The following is a 13,580-nucleotide window of genomic DNA, read 5'->3' as shown; positions in this document are numbered from 1 at the left end:
GATTGGTAAGTTTTGCCTAGTTGTACACTGTTATTTCTCATTATTGTGCAATGATGCAACTGAGCATATCATTACATGTAGAATGTGAGTGGGACAGGGAATATTGGCATAATATGAGAAGCTGCGTTGTAAGTGCCAAATTCTTGGATAAAGCTAAAGCCTTCATTGCCCAGGTTTAGAAGTGACACTCAAAAACTGGCCTTGGTGTGTCTGTGATGGACCTTATCTTGTTCCTAATATGTCATCTGTCCTATGCACCATTTTTCACTATTGAATGTGAAGGAAGAGGGACAACTTTTTTGTGGTTTTTTGTTTGGTAGGTCAGGGGTGTCCATGGCTTATCCACTGCTTTCAACTTGAGAAAGTAGTTCATTTTTCTTGTTCATGAATCATGATAGTGTAGAAAATGAGTTGGAATGTTTTGACCACTAAAATGATTGGAGAAAATTCCATCAGCTTCTAGGGCGGCTATTAGGTGAATAGCAGGTGCATTTTAGGCTTACTTTTCGATTTCATTCAAATTCGAACGTCCCGTATAATGCGGGGTGGACCGATTCACACGGTACACATCTCTTCCATGCTGCTTGGTTTAGAATGTAAGCTAGTGATGCCGTTTCAACTATTGAACTAGTGCAGCATTTCCTAACTTTGCCCAGTCCTATTTTCACATTTTGTTGTGCTCCCATTTCCACTCATTGGATTGCTGAGAATCACTCATCTCTCTCTCTTGGTATCTTTAGATGTTCTAGTTCAACTTGAAATTTTGACCAATTTGAGAATTTCCAGTTTTCCTTTTGGCAAAAGAATCTAACCCTTTATGAACAATTGGTCATTTGAATATCTTTGCAATACCGTTGAGAAAAAAACCAAACATGTCTTGCTTCTCTTATTAGATGATCATTACATTACATGTAGATTATTTTTTGAATGAATAATGAAGATTTAAATATTACAACATGGTTTTCTGTTTCATAATACTTAAATTAAAGAATGATATAATATGCACGTGTCGTCCCATGTTTATTAATATTTTTGCTTCTCTGTCATAGTTGGATATTATCCATGTAATTACTGGCTAAATAATGCAGGCTTAGCTGCTTAAATCTCTACCAATTTCTCTCAACTCAATACCCTGTCTCACTTGGCCATCTCTGGAAGCCAATAGATTAAAACAATAATGAGAATAATTAATTTAATAAACAAAAATTAATGAGTGAATTAGCTGTTATGTGCAGCTGTTTGTCACATGAAACAATATCTTCTTTTCTTAGCTTTGTAGAGTTGAGAATGCACGTGAAATAAAGTCTTTGTTGAACTCAAACGCACGCCCTCCTTCTCTCCTCTGTACCCTTTGACTTTTTCTTCACCCATTATTACTTTCCTATAATTCATTATCAAGTTTAATTACTACTTAATTCCTATAGGTTCATTTTAATCCTTACACTTTCATCTTTAATTCATCTTTGGTTCCTATACTTTTATACTTTTCAAATGGTCACTTTTTAAAAGTATAAAGATCAAAATGAACTAAAATTGAAAGTACATGAACATAAACGAGCCAAAGTAGTATATAAACCTACAAATTAATCACTATTTCTGTGCTATTGTTTTTATTTCATTTCCTAGCACAAAATGAAGTGGTGACATATACTTTCTTTCCGATTTCTGATTTCTAGTGCATTTAAAGATGGTTTTCTTAGTCTTCCATGGATCAGATTATTGATGCATGTCAGTTTTAGGATTGGTTTATGTTCTACTTCTAACCACAGAAAAGGATTGCAGAATGTCAAATACCTGATAAGAACAGAATTGGAGGTTGAGACGAAATATTTGAGAGGAAATGAAAGAATGTGTTTGAAATGATTACACTAGAGACATATATCTAAGCTGTTTTAATGGGGTCGTGTTATCTTTATATGGAATATCTCACCTGGGAACATATCCTGTAAATGTGTAACTTGGAAAACACTTTCCTCATCTAAAAGAGTTAAGAAAAAGGAGAGGTGATCAAAGAATAAGATAAGTCTGTCGGGGATGGGGGATTGTTAGGAAGCCAAAAGGAATTACCCTCAAAGGAAGCTGTTGGCAATGGTTTTTCTACAACCAAAACATGCATTTGCTTGTGGAAGATTACACATAAGCACTTGAAAACATAATAAGAACCAATGCGAGCTGAAGAAGGAACTCAAAATGGGATAAAGCAAAGAAAAAGCAAGTGTTTCAGAACCATAAAAATGTGTAGATCTGAACATGGAGGACTCACGATGGGCGGGGCCATCTCTGTTGCTCCATCTTCATCTTTCCAGCATCACAACCTGCCAAGGAAAATGACATCCACTGAAATCTATGAAAAAGGTATCTATAAACTGGTTTCTCGGTGTGAAAATTTTCAGCATAAACTGGACTTGAAAGCATTGGAACAGAATGCCAAGTTTAGATCACAGGCTGTGTCATTAAAGATATTTTCTGTTAGGATACTGATATTTCCAGAATGCACAAAATATTTCAAAAAATATTGTTCTCTCTAACATGCAGATCATCACCAGATTTGACGAGTTGTTAATTTCATCTCATGGAAAGGTTTGAATCTGTTAAAAGAAAGAATGGTATACCCATTAACTAGGAATCAGAGAATAGGATTTTCTACTGAAAAAATACAGGCTCCTATTCACTATTCAAGCCGTTTTAAATTGGGCCCTCTAAGCACATCCACAAAGTCAAACATTTTACTTTTAGCTTTCCTTTACAAAAAGGGAAAACCAAAAAGTTAATAAATAATATCTCAATTATATACTCAACTTTCAATCATATCAGTAAGTAAAGAAATTTCGAAAAGGATTCTATCGAGTTTCATCTTCAGATAAAAAGAGGGATTGCTTGTTTTCAACCTTTAATCACAGAAGAATGTGAAATGGTTATTTGATTGGTTTTCAGTTAAAGCAAGAAGATAATTATGGAGCATATTAAATGAACACTCATCTGAAAATGTCTAGTCAGAACTTAAAAAATGTGCCAACTAGAGGAAAAATGAAACAAAGTAAAAGTAGATGGCAATACGAATTAGATTAAATGAATAGTCTTTGACAATCTCTAAAATTTTGTTGGTACTACTGGTTGTTTTAAGATTTTAATTAGATCTCTATTTGATCCCTTCCATATGACCCAATAGCCTTTTTAATTTAATAAGCCCAATAGCCCATTGAGTTAACCACACAGATGACCCAACAGTGATTTTGACAACTCCACCACCACTACAAAAAAAAAAAAAAAAAAAAAAAAAAAAAGAAGAAAAAAGTAAAAACTTCAATCATATAAAATTTTTAGAAGTCCTGATCTTTTACTTATAGTTCTTAATTACATGATTATCCATCATCAACCAACTGTTGTCTTTAAATGAACTGCTAATCAGTATTTTGAAATTATACCTACTATTTAAACCCAATTAGGGACCTTGATGTCAAATGTTTTAAATTTCAATTCATGTTAATGATTTGTTGATTTACCCAAAGTCAGGCACCAACAGGGACCTTGACTCCAGAACCTTGTTTGATTGAATTTTCTTTATAATAGTACAATAATATTAATAACAAAAAAGAAATAATATGTTGATTTTCCAAGCATCCTTCAATATATTTTTTTTTCCTCTTTGAGGATCCCTCAAATGTTTTCTAAAGTAACAGAATAAAGTTAGAGCCGACAACTCCATAGGACTGAAGAGATCATTGATTAAAACGGGTACTAATGGTATCAATAGAATGATCTCCACTATAGAGAATTGTTTCCTCAGCCATCCTCTTAGTTTTTAGAGTAATATTTGATGCACCCATATTCATATATCTCATTCTCATCATACATAGAAAAAGAATTAAAATATTTTAGAAAAAGAACTAAAATATTTTAAAAAAGAATTAAGAAAAGTTTGTCACATGATAAATTATGATTGAACAATTTGATAGAATGCACAAAAATAGATGCTGTTAAAAGGAAACTAAGTAATTTTCTAGTTTTTATATTTCATTTTAGAAAGCTAAAGTTACCTAGAGAAGAATCTGTATTTAATTTTTACCGAAAAGAATTCTTTTTAAAGGTTAAATCACTTTGATTCTTCTCCCCCTAAAAGGTGTACCTCTACTTTCCTTATCTGAATTCTGATTTGCATTTAATTTATTCCATTGACCACAAAAGGGATATAATTAATAATCAAATTTGAATGTCAAACCACCAAAATCAGAAGAAAATGTGAGATGAAAAGTGAAAAAAGTAGAGAGGGGGTCAAAAGCATGTTCTTCTATTCTAAGCAAGTTGTTGATGTAAGACACTAGCATGCTCAAACATGTGTCTTGTGCACGTTACAGCTAAAGATATGTAGTCCATATTTCTATTTCTTTCAAGAAGATACTTGTTTATCGACTTTCTTTTCATTTCAAATTGAAAGAAATTACCATCTAAAGCTGACCAAAAACACAACATCCAAACAATTTGAGAACTTAAAAGATACCTAACATCTAGATCTAACGTATTGATCACAAATAGACTAGCAATTTATAGAAGGTTGTAAATTTGAGATGACTTTTAAATACTATTAATTTTAAATGTTTTAAAATTCTTTGTAAAGAACCATTACATTATAAGTTGGTCTAGTTGTCGATAGAGTCATAACTATAACAAAGGACATAAAGGGAATACTTTTAATCATGATGGTCATCTATCTAGAGATTTAATACCCTACGAATTTTCTTGACACATAAATGTAGTAGGTTATCCTACGAGATTAATAGATGTGTGCATAAACTAGCACAAATACTTATGCAAGATGCGTGGTAGAAAATCTTTTATCATTGTACTACTAGTTTAGACTAAGTTGAACTCTGCCACAGATGATAGATGATAGGTGTAATAGCAAAGACTAGTTTCTGCCTACATATAGTGACAGTCCAAAGCCGGTGGTGTTGAGAAGAATGGTGTACAGTGCATAGCATAGTCTCTTACAAGTATATGACTGACTTACGCTCATCTAAGAATGAATTGAGCGTAGTCAACGCTACGATCAACTCCATAATATGTATCCTACTTATAAATCTATATTTCTACATTTCTAGGTGTGTTCAAATGCATAACAGTGGCAAAGATGAATTTATGAAGTACATTTGTTTTACTATCCCCTATTTTATCCAAAGAGGTCCGTCCAAATTTATCATAATATTGACTATATGGTAAAAAATATTTATAAAATTTCATTGGGAACGTTTGAGGCAAGGATTATCCTAAGACTATAATAACCATCTTGTGGTACAGTAAATATTATTTCAAAACCTCTAATTAACTATAATCAGTACTATTTCAAAATTCTCATTTGCTACAATATTTACTATTTGCTATAGTTTTTACTATTTAACATTCATCATTTTTTTATTTTTTGCTACAATGTTTACTATTTCTTTCTCAAACTAAAATAGTTTACACTTCAAACACATACTATTATAACCCAAACTAAAATAATCTACACTCCAAACACAAATTATTATAACCAAACTATAATAACTAACTCCTTATTTCAAACGCTCCCTAAGTATGTTTCTAAATAAAACATTTAATTTTTCTTGTTTTCAAAAGTACTTAGACATATTAAAAATTCTATTTCCGAAAATCGCCTCAATAGGGGCTTCTTTTGTGAGAGACTATGGTCTTAATAAAAACATTTAATTTTTCTTGATATCTACTTATATTATATACATAGCTTCTTTTGGTTTTAGCTGATATCTTTTAATAGATACCTTATTTTGGCCACCAACAGGGGCTTCTCCACCTAAACTTAGCATGCATAATCTTTGTGAGAGACTATGGTCTTAATAAGAACCCAATGGCATAGAAGGGATTCAAAGTTGACTGTTTGACTTGTCAGGCACATGCAAGTTACACTCTGATCTATGAGATCTGCAAATTGTATTCCTATGTTTTAAATGTAAGTACCCTATGTAGCAGCATCAACCACATATATCATTCCAAAAACAATAAACAATAACCAGCCTAGTAGTTCGTCAAAATGAGATTTAAAATAAACTATATGATATTTGAAAAGATATTATAAGATATAAAGATACGATTTATGTATTTCATAAACCACAACGGTAAAATTTATAGCTCTCGTACAAGGTTTTCAAAGGAGGTGACCTATAAATTTGTAAAAAAAAATTATCTTGATCAGATAAATATTATATTTATAGGCCTTAGGGGGTAAATACTATATTTATAGGCAGGCCTTAGGGGGTAAATATTATATTTATAGGCCTTAGGGCAAAGCAGAGGAATAGTTACTCTCGTTTTAGTTGGTTCAACACTAATTAGCAGGAATCTAATTAGGCTTAGGGCATTTCACTAAACCCCATGAAACCCTAGCTAGCTAAACACTGAAACAGCCATTTAAAGAAGAGGAAAACAGTAAAAAGTTGTCCTCTTTTGTGAAAGTGCGCTTTTTTCACTCGGTGACAAACACATGGCATGAACATAGTTAGATGGAGCTAGCTTCTAACACCTGTCATGGACATATAAACATAAACATAACCATATGATGCTAGAGAGAAGGGAAACCAACAAGACAACGCAATGGGGAGTGGCCAGTGGGGGACAACAACCCTCACACCAATCCATGCAGGGATCGTAATATTCATTATAATATATAGACAAAAACTCAACGGATAAAAATTAAAATATATGAAACCCACAAAAGTATATGTCCAATAATTCGTGTTCTTGTGACTATCAAGAAAACAAATCAGACATACACAACACAACAGCAGCACATGAATCCAAGATGTCAAGAATTCCAGCAATAAGGAAACCATGTCGATTAATGAAGAAAAGAACCAGACAGGAAGTCAGGAACAGGAACAGGATATCATAGACGATGAAGTTTAATTAAATTGGGATGGAAAATGAAAAAAGAATAATTAAAGATGAACAATAGATGATGGGTTTTTGAAATACCTGGAAATGGGGTGGAAGAAGAAATGTGCTTTCTGAGAACTCATCAGTTCTTTCCTTTTCCCTTTTGATCTGAATGATGGCTTCCATCAGCGTAACAGAGTTGCCAGCTACCATCAAACAATGCTGGTGTCAACTGATGGTGATTTTCCAACTGTAATGGAGCCGTCGTCGTTGGCGACGCAGCTCCGATGAAAAAGGGTACGTTTGATCCGTCTAAGTGAGGAAACCTCTGGAGGTAAGGCAAAAGAGACGGTGAAATATTGGACTGAAGGGTCCCCCTATTGCAACCAGCTGAAAGGCCGGCAGAGATGGTGAAGTTGAGATTATAATCGTTCAAATTATCTGGGACAAACGAGAAATGTTGAAGCCGATCCTGTTGGGTATTTTCAGCGGCCGAGACGTTGAATGGCGGAATCGGCATCGGCAATTGGTGTGGACTCCCTAAAAAGATTTGTCCTGAAAATCCCGCAGATTGATTATGGCCAGGCCGTGAAGATGAAGACGACGACGGTTGTTGTTGGCCTATAATCCCAGAAGAAGCTAAGTAATCCATGGCCGTCGCCTTGTCGAACAAATTCGGCTCCACGACATTGTTTTGCGAGGCCGAATTCGTCCGATTGGTGGTGTTATCGGAGCCGTTGTTGTTGATACCACCGGTGAGAAGCTCGGTGAAAGATGGGTTGTTGGGAAGGCAATGGGTATCGCGAGATTCTTGCTCTCTTTCCTTCTCTTTCGCAGTTCTCTCTCTAGCTCTGTCACGTGCCTTCGCTCGATTCACTAGGATTTCGGAGCGGGAGAGAGACAAGCCCGAGCCCTTGCTCGTCTCTGAGGTGCTACTACAAGCAGACCTCGCCAATGAAAGTTGCTGCCGCTGATTCTGTTGGTGTTTCTTGGGGTCGCCGTCGAGCTCCACTTCTGGTGAATCCAACCCTTGGTCGGTCCCATCACTACCCATTTTCTCATGGCTGAGTTGCCTGGGAGTTTCAGGAAAAGAGCCATTCAGCGATGGAAGCTCAGCGATGGCGTCAGAAGCTGCTTCGATCAACCACTCAACGGCTTTACTGGGCTGTTCGAAACCAAGCCGATCTTGAAGATCGTAGAACTGAATCGCGGTGGCGACGGAAAGCCGAACCCGTCGATCTCGAAGCCCTTTCGATGTCCAAACTTTACTGTGTCGATCTTTGCCACCAGAAGCTCTAGCAACCCTAATAATACGAGACGAGTGGTGCCATCCACGAAGACCGCCTCCACCAACTCCGCCGATTCCACCTGGTTCAACTCGTCCGGCGGGATTAACAGTAGCAGAAGCAACCACAGCAACCCTTTTCGAAAATTCTTTGTCTTCTTCATCATCTGGGGAGTATTGTGAAATCCCCTTTTGCCCTAACTTGTTGGAATCATTTCTACCATTTCCAATTCGTGGAAACCTACAGGCTTGTTCTTGAATATCCACCACCTCCATACCACTTTCATTCCTTTTCTGAAACAAAGACTAATTATACAAACACAATACCCTTTTTTGACCTATGGTTACAAGTTACAACACAGTGGATTCCCTTGATACTTTTTTTTTTTTTTAACTCTAAGAGAGAGAGAAAAAGAGAAAATGGGGTTTCTGAGTTAAACTTTAAAAGAAGAAGGAGGTTGAATGGAGTGCAGGTGGGGTTACTGTCCTATACATATCGATGATGATAACTCACACAGTACTTTGGCTGTGTAGTGATAAAAAGCCCTTTTTCTCTCCTTCGATATATCACATTCCAAGTCAGGAACGAAAGCTATCGTTTAAGCCTTTTTCTTCTTCCCTTTCTTCCAAAAGCAAAGTCCACCTTAAATTTTTCTGTCTCCTTCTCTTTTTCTTTTTCTTCTCTCTTACCCTTCAACCATTTCCCCTCTCTGCAAAAAACCCATAAATTTTGTCTTTTAGAAAAAAAAACCCAGATTACAATAAAACTCTGATTAAGCTCGTTTTAAACTCCCCCAAATACCTAGAATTCTCATTAATTCATAAACTGAAACTACTTTTTAAAATCAAAACCCAAATCTCTGCTTATCATATGCCTTTTATCTGACCTCTCTGAGCTCTTTAAGGTCTAATACTCAGACAGACATTAGCATTTAAGACCCTCTCTCTGCCCATAAAATGAGACAATACTTTTCTTTGTTCATTATAAGATATATTACCCATATCCTCGCAAAAGTACATTCAATTTTACCTAGCGTTTTTCTCTCTCTCTTTGGGTTTGAAAACTAGAGTTGAAATGAACACCATGTACAATAATCAATGGTATACATATATATATATATATATATATATATTTTATGGAATACCTGATCTTCCTACTGAGCTTTTCTGGGTCATCTTGATTCTGTGTATGAATTGAAGGAGGAAGATGAAAAGGGGTTGTGAGAAAATCAGTTTGTAGAGAGGATTTATATGAAAAGAATGTGGATGGAGATGAAAACAAGAGGGATTAGTTGGTTTATTTAGTTGGAGTTTAAAGAAGAAGAAGAAGAAGAAGAAGAAGAAGAAGAAGAAGAAGAAGAAGAAGAAGAATGAGGAGGAAAAGATAGCTCGAAATTCAAAGTGACCCTTGGTGAAAAGGCAAGGCTGGTGAGTAGAGAATTTGCTTTAAATTAAGTTTCTTCCTCTTCTTCTTCCTTCAATTTCACTAATTCTCAGAGATTGTAGAACAAAACACAAAGCACTTCAATGGAGTGGAATTGGGATGGGGATACTGTCTACGTTTCTGATTTTGTAGACAGTTTCTTTTTTCTTTTTATTTTTATTTTTACTTTTACTTTTAACATTTTTCAATGTACTTCTCCTAGGAGAATATAATTGATTGACAAATAACTTTTGTTAGGATAATCGATTAATGCCTCGTTAACATGTTGATAGCTCAACTAAAATAAATATGTACTATCAACTTTGAGATTGAAGTTTCAATCTCTTCACTACATATACATTGTTAAAATATACATATATATATTTTGTTCCTATTAGAAAACAATTAGTTTTCTATTTTAAAATTTATGTTTATTTCATTCTAATTTTATTATAAAAACATATTATGATGCATCAAAATATCGCTGTTTTTTAATTATGATTTTCAACAAATAATTCAATTTATATTCAAGTGGTAAAAACAAATAACTTTTTTTTTAACCATGTATGAGAGGTAAGAGGGATTAACAAGCGCACCAACAACAACAACTTTGCTTTTAGTTTTTAAAACTCACTTGATTTTTTTTAGAACATGAGTAGAAAATAGATAACAAAATATAGAAACTTATAAGTGAGACTAGGGGTGTGTTTGGATTACATTATTAAGTGTTTATTTTAGAAAATAAGTCATTTTAGAAAAAAATTAGAGTGTTTGATAATCACTCAAAATAGCTTTTTAAATGTATTTTAATCAATTTTTATCAAAAGTGTTTAAATAAAAATGAGTTTTTTGAAAAACATTTTTTTTTCTTGGGCTAGTTGCATAAAATAGAATTCAAATCCAATAGAATATGTAGTACAAGGATAAAATAATTGCATATATAGAACAAAAACTGGTAAAAGACTAAAAAAACCCACGCCTAGCCACCATTTTGCTCGTTTCTTCTCGATTTTCTCAAATTAAAAGCTATCACTGGTAGCAGCTATTAGTGATAGCCACTGATAGTTGCTATCAGTTGTATCTTTTAATTTGAAAAATATTAATACATTATTGAAATATTAGCTTTTAGTTTGCTATTAGTTATCCGTGGCTATCAATGATACACTTTTATTAATTTAAATCAACCTTGAAATGTTAATAGTTAAGGTCATCAGTGGCTAAGACTTTTATAAGTAGTTATCAACATTGAAAGGAAACCAACTTTGAAAGCTTGAGCTATACCAGTGATGGAAACTAGTGGTTATCACTTATAGGCTTTCATAAATGACTATCAACTTTGGAAGATTAACATAGTAGCTATAATTAATAATCTTCTACTGTGGTTATCATTGATAGAAGCTATCAGTCGCTATCACTGATAGATTTTTATCAATTAGAATCAATCTTGAAATATTAACACTTAAGGCTAGCAATGATAGACTTCTATAACTAGTTATGAACTTTCAAAGAAACTCTCTATAAAGATTTCACCTAATTTCTATCACCGATATCACTAATATCAATCACATCGTGGTTATCAGTGATAACTTCTTTCACTGCTAAGATGATCTTACTGATATCATGCCTATAAATAATCTCATTGATATAATGCTATCAACTATAGCTCTCTATCACCGATAACATGTTATCAGTGATGACTTCTATCACCGATAACATACTATCAGTGGTAGCTTCTATCAATGATAACTACTAACCATCTTATTGTCCATTTCCTTGTCATTTACAAACATTGTCCATTTTCTTTTCGATAGCTCTCAAGGGCACTTCCATGAAAACAATGAATAACCAAACCAAACCCTTCTCTTTCATTTAATTTTATAAACAAATATTATGGTACACAAATACAATTATACTTTAATTTGTGTCCTTCATTTTGGGCCATATATGCCATTTTTCAAGTTAATTTGTGATAGACATCATACTCTTAAAATCCTATAAAAAGAAAAAAAAAACTATTGACCTGTCTAATATCGTTTGCATTTCTCATTTTTTGAGACATAAACTTGTTTAATAACTATTATCGTTTCTTACTTCAAACTTTTAAGAAATGTTTCTAAAAATGGTGCAAATTTGTGGACTAGAAAATTAGTTTTTTTCAAATCTGTTTTCACTTTTCTATTTATATTTATATTTATATTTTTCAAATTATTATATTTTAGTTATAATAATCAAACTTGATGATTGTCTTGTTGGTGTCAAGTCACTTATGAATTGGATACTTCAAGTCTTGGCTACGAAACTCAATCTCATAAGTCTTATGAAAAAAAAGGAAGAAGCAAAAACAAATAAAGAAAAGAAATTTTTTTTAAAAAAAGGAAGAAGCAAAACAGATAAATAAAAGAAAATAAAAAAATAAAAAAAAGAGGAAGCAAAAACTAGAGAAATGAAAGGGGAAAAAAAAGAAAGACTTAAAGTTTGAAGAAAAGAAAGAAAAAAAAGAAAAGGAAAAAGAATGTGTGCAATAAGACAAGATAAGGGAGAGCAAAATTGAAAATTAGAAAAAATTAAAAACTTGACTAGTCAACACTTCTATATTTGCAGATATTTTAAAGAGTGATATATTTTAAGATTTTTTCTATTTATTTTACTCCTTATTTTACTGTCTATTACAACTTTGCTTCTAGTTTTTAAAACTGATTTGATTTCTTTTTAAACATTAGTGGAAGATAGATAATAAAACATAAAAACTTAGTGAGACTAAGGATGTGTTTGTATTACATTTTCAAGTGTTTAATTTAAAAAATGTCATTTTAGAAGAAATTATAGTATTTGAATACCACTCAAAATAGTTTTTCAAGTCTATTTTAATCAATTTTTAACAAAAGTGTTTAAATAAAAATGAGTTTTTAAATTTTTTTTTTCTTAAGTCAATTCAATGTTGGTGGTAAAAACCTATTAAAAGAACCAAATGGGTTATCAAATGGTTGGAACTCAATCTCTTTTTAAAATTTTAAAGTTGATTTTGTTTTTTGACAGTTTATTAACAATTATATTCATATTTCTTAAAAAGTGTCATTTGTATTTTTAGCAAAATATTAAAAAAGAAAAAAAATGTCTTAACAATAACCTTTTTGAAATTTCAAAATTTGTCATGAATTTAAAAAAATTGAAGAAAGTAAACCAAAGAAACCATAAATAGTGTTTATAAATTTAATTTTGAAAAATCGAAAATAAAAATCAAATGGTTCTCTTATAAAACATTCTTTCCTTCAAAAACACGTTTATTCACTCAACGTTATATCATGTAGCTTTTTCATTTGTCACTTTCGATATTTATTGATGCCAAGAGATTAAATTGAAATAATCTAAACAATAGACCTCAATTTGGAAAAACAACAAAATATTAAGGGCTAAAACATATATTTAGCATATTTCATTCCAACAATTTTTTTTAAAAAAATTATTTTTGTTTTACGTTTATTGTTTTTTTATGTATAAAAGTGATTAAATTTTGGCTAAAGTATATGAAAACTATGTTAAATTTGAAAGTTAAAAGTATTCACGATATGATTGTGTGTGTTTAGGTCCTTGACTTTAAATTATGTTGGAGAAAAATATATTTTAGTTTCTAGATTTTGATTCTAGTTTTTATTAGGTTAAGTTTTGAGTTTTGTTTCAACTGAGGCTACGTTAGAAATTATTGTAGCTTTAAAAATAATTGTCGATAGTTGTACTTTTAAAAGAATCAGATGTGAAAAAAATAAAATAATATTTGATAAATTGAATCTAAATTAGAAAAAACTAACCATGGTGTTTGGTAAAGTAATACTAAATTTATGTAATTTAGTTATATGAATCAAATTAGAGTTATTATTTCAAATATTTTTTGTGTAGATAATTAATTTATAATTTATTTAAAAATGTCCGTGATTTAAATTTCAACTAATTTTATTTAATCTAAATAGTTTGATAAAAGTTTTTTTTAAA

General features: G+C 32.2%; 1 protein-coding gene across 2 annotated transcripts; it reads right to left on the bottom strand.

Annotated features, from left to right (window-relative positions):
* Positions 1-2,042: 2,042 nt before the first annotated feature.
* On the bottom strand, positions 2,043-9,715 carry LOC120083626 (transcription factor TCP2-like). 2 transcript variants are annotated; one of them, XM_039039458.2, is made up of 3 exons: positions 9,316-9,715; positions 6,985-8,880; positions 2,043-2,315 (listed from the first exon to the last, which is right to left on the bottom strand). In XM_039039458.2, exon 2 carries the CDS (start codon positions 8,444-8,446, stop codon positions 7,028-7,030), a length of 1,419 nt encoding a protein of 472 aa, XP_038895386.2. In that variant the 5' UTR covers positions 8,447-8,880; positions 9,316-9,715; the 3' UTR covers positions 2,043-2,315; positions 6,985-7,027. The 2 variants fall into 2 exon arrangements, with proteins under 2 accessions (XP_038895386.2, XP_038895388.2); XM_039039460.2 differs by having other exon boundaries at positions 2,043-2,588; positions 9,316-9,591.
* Between the last annotated feature and the right edge of the window lie 3,865 nt (positions 9,716-13,580).

The sequence above is a fragment of the Benincasa hispida genome, chromosome 8 (assembly GCF_027475165.1).
Source record: "Benincasa hispida cultivar pf3 chromosome 8, pf3_genome.v1.1, whole genome shotgun sequence".
NCBI classification, from domain to species: Eukaryota; Viridiplantae; Streptophyta; class Magnoliopsida; order Cucurbitales; family Cucurbitaceae; genus Benincasa; species Benincasa hispida.
This window is presented reverse-complemented; position numbering and strand designations above follow the sequence as displayed.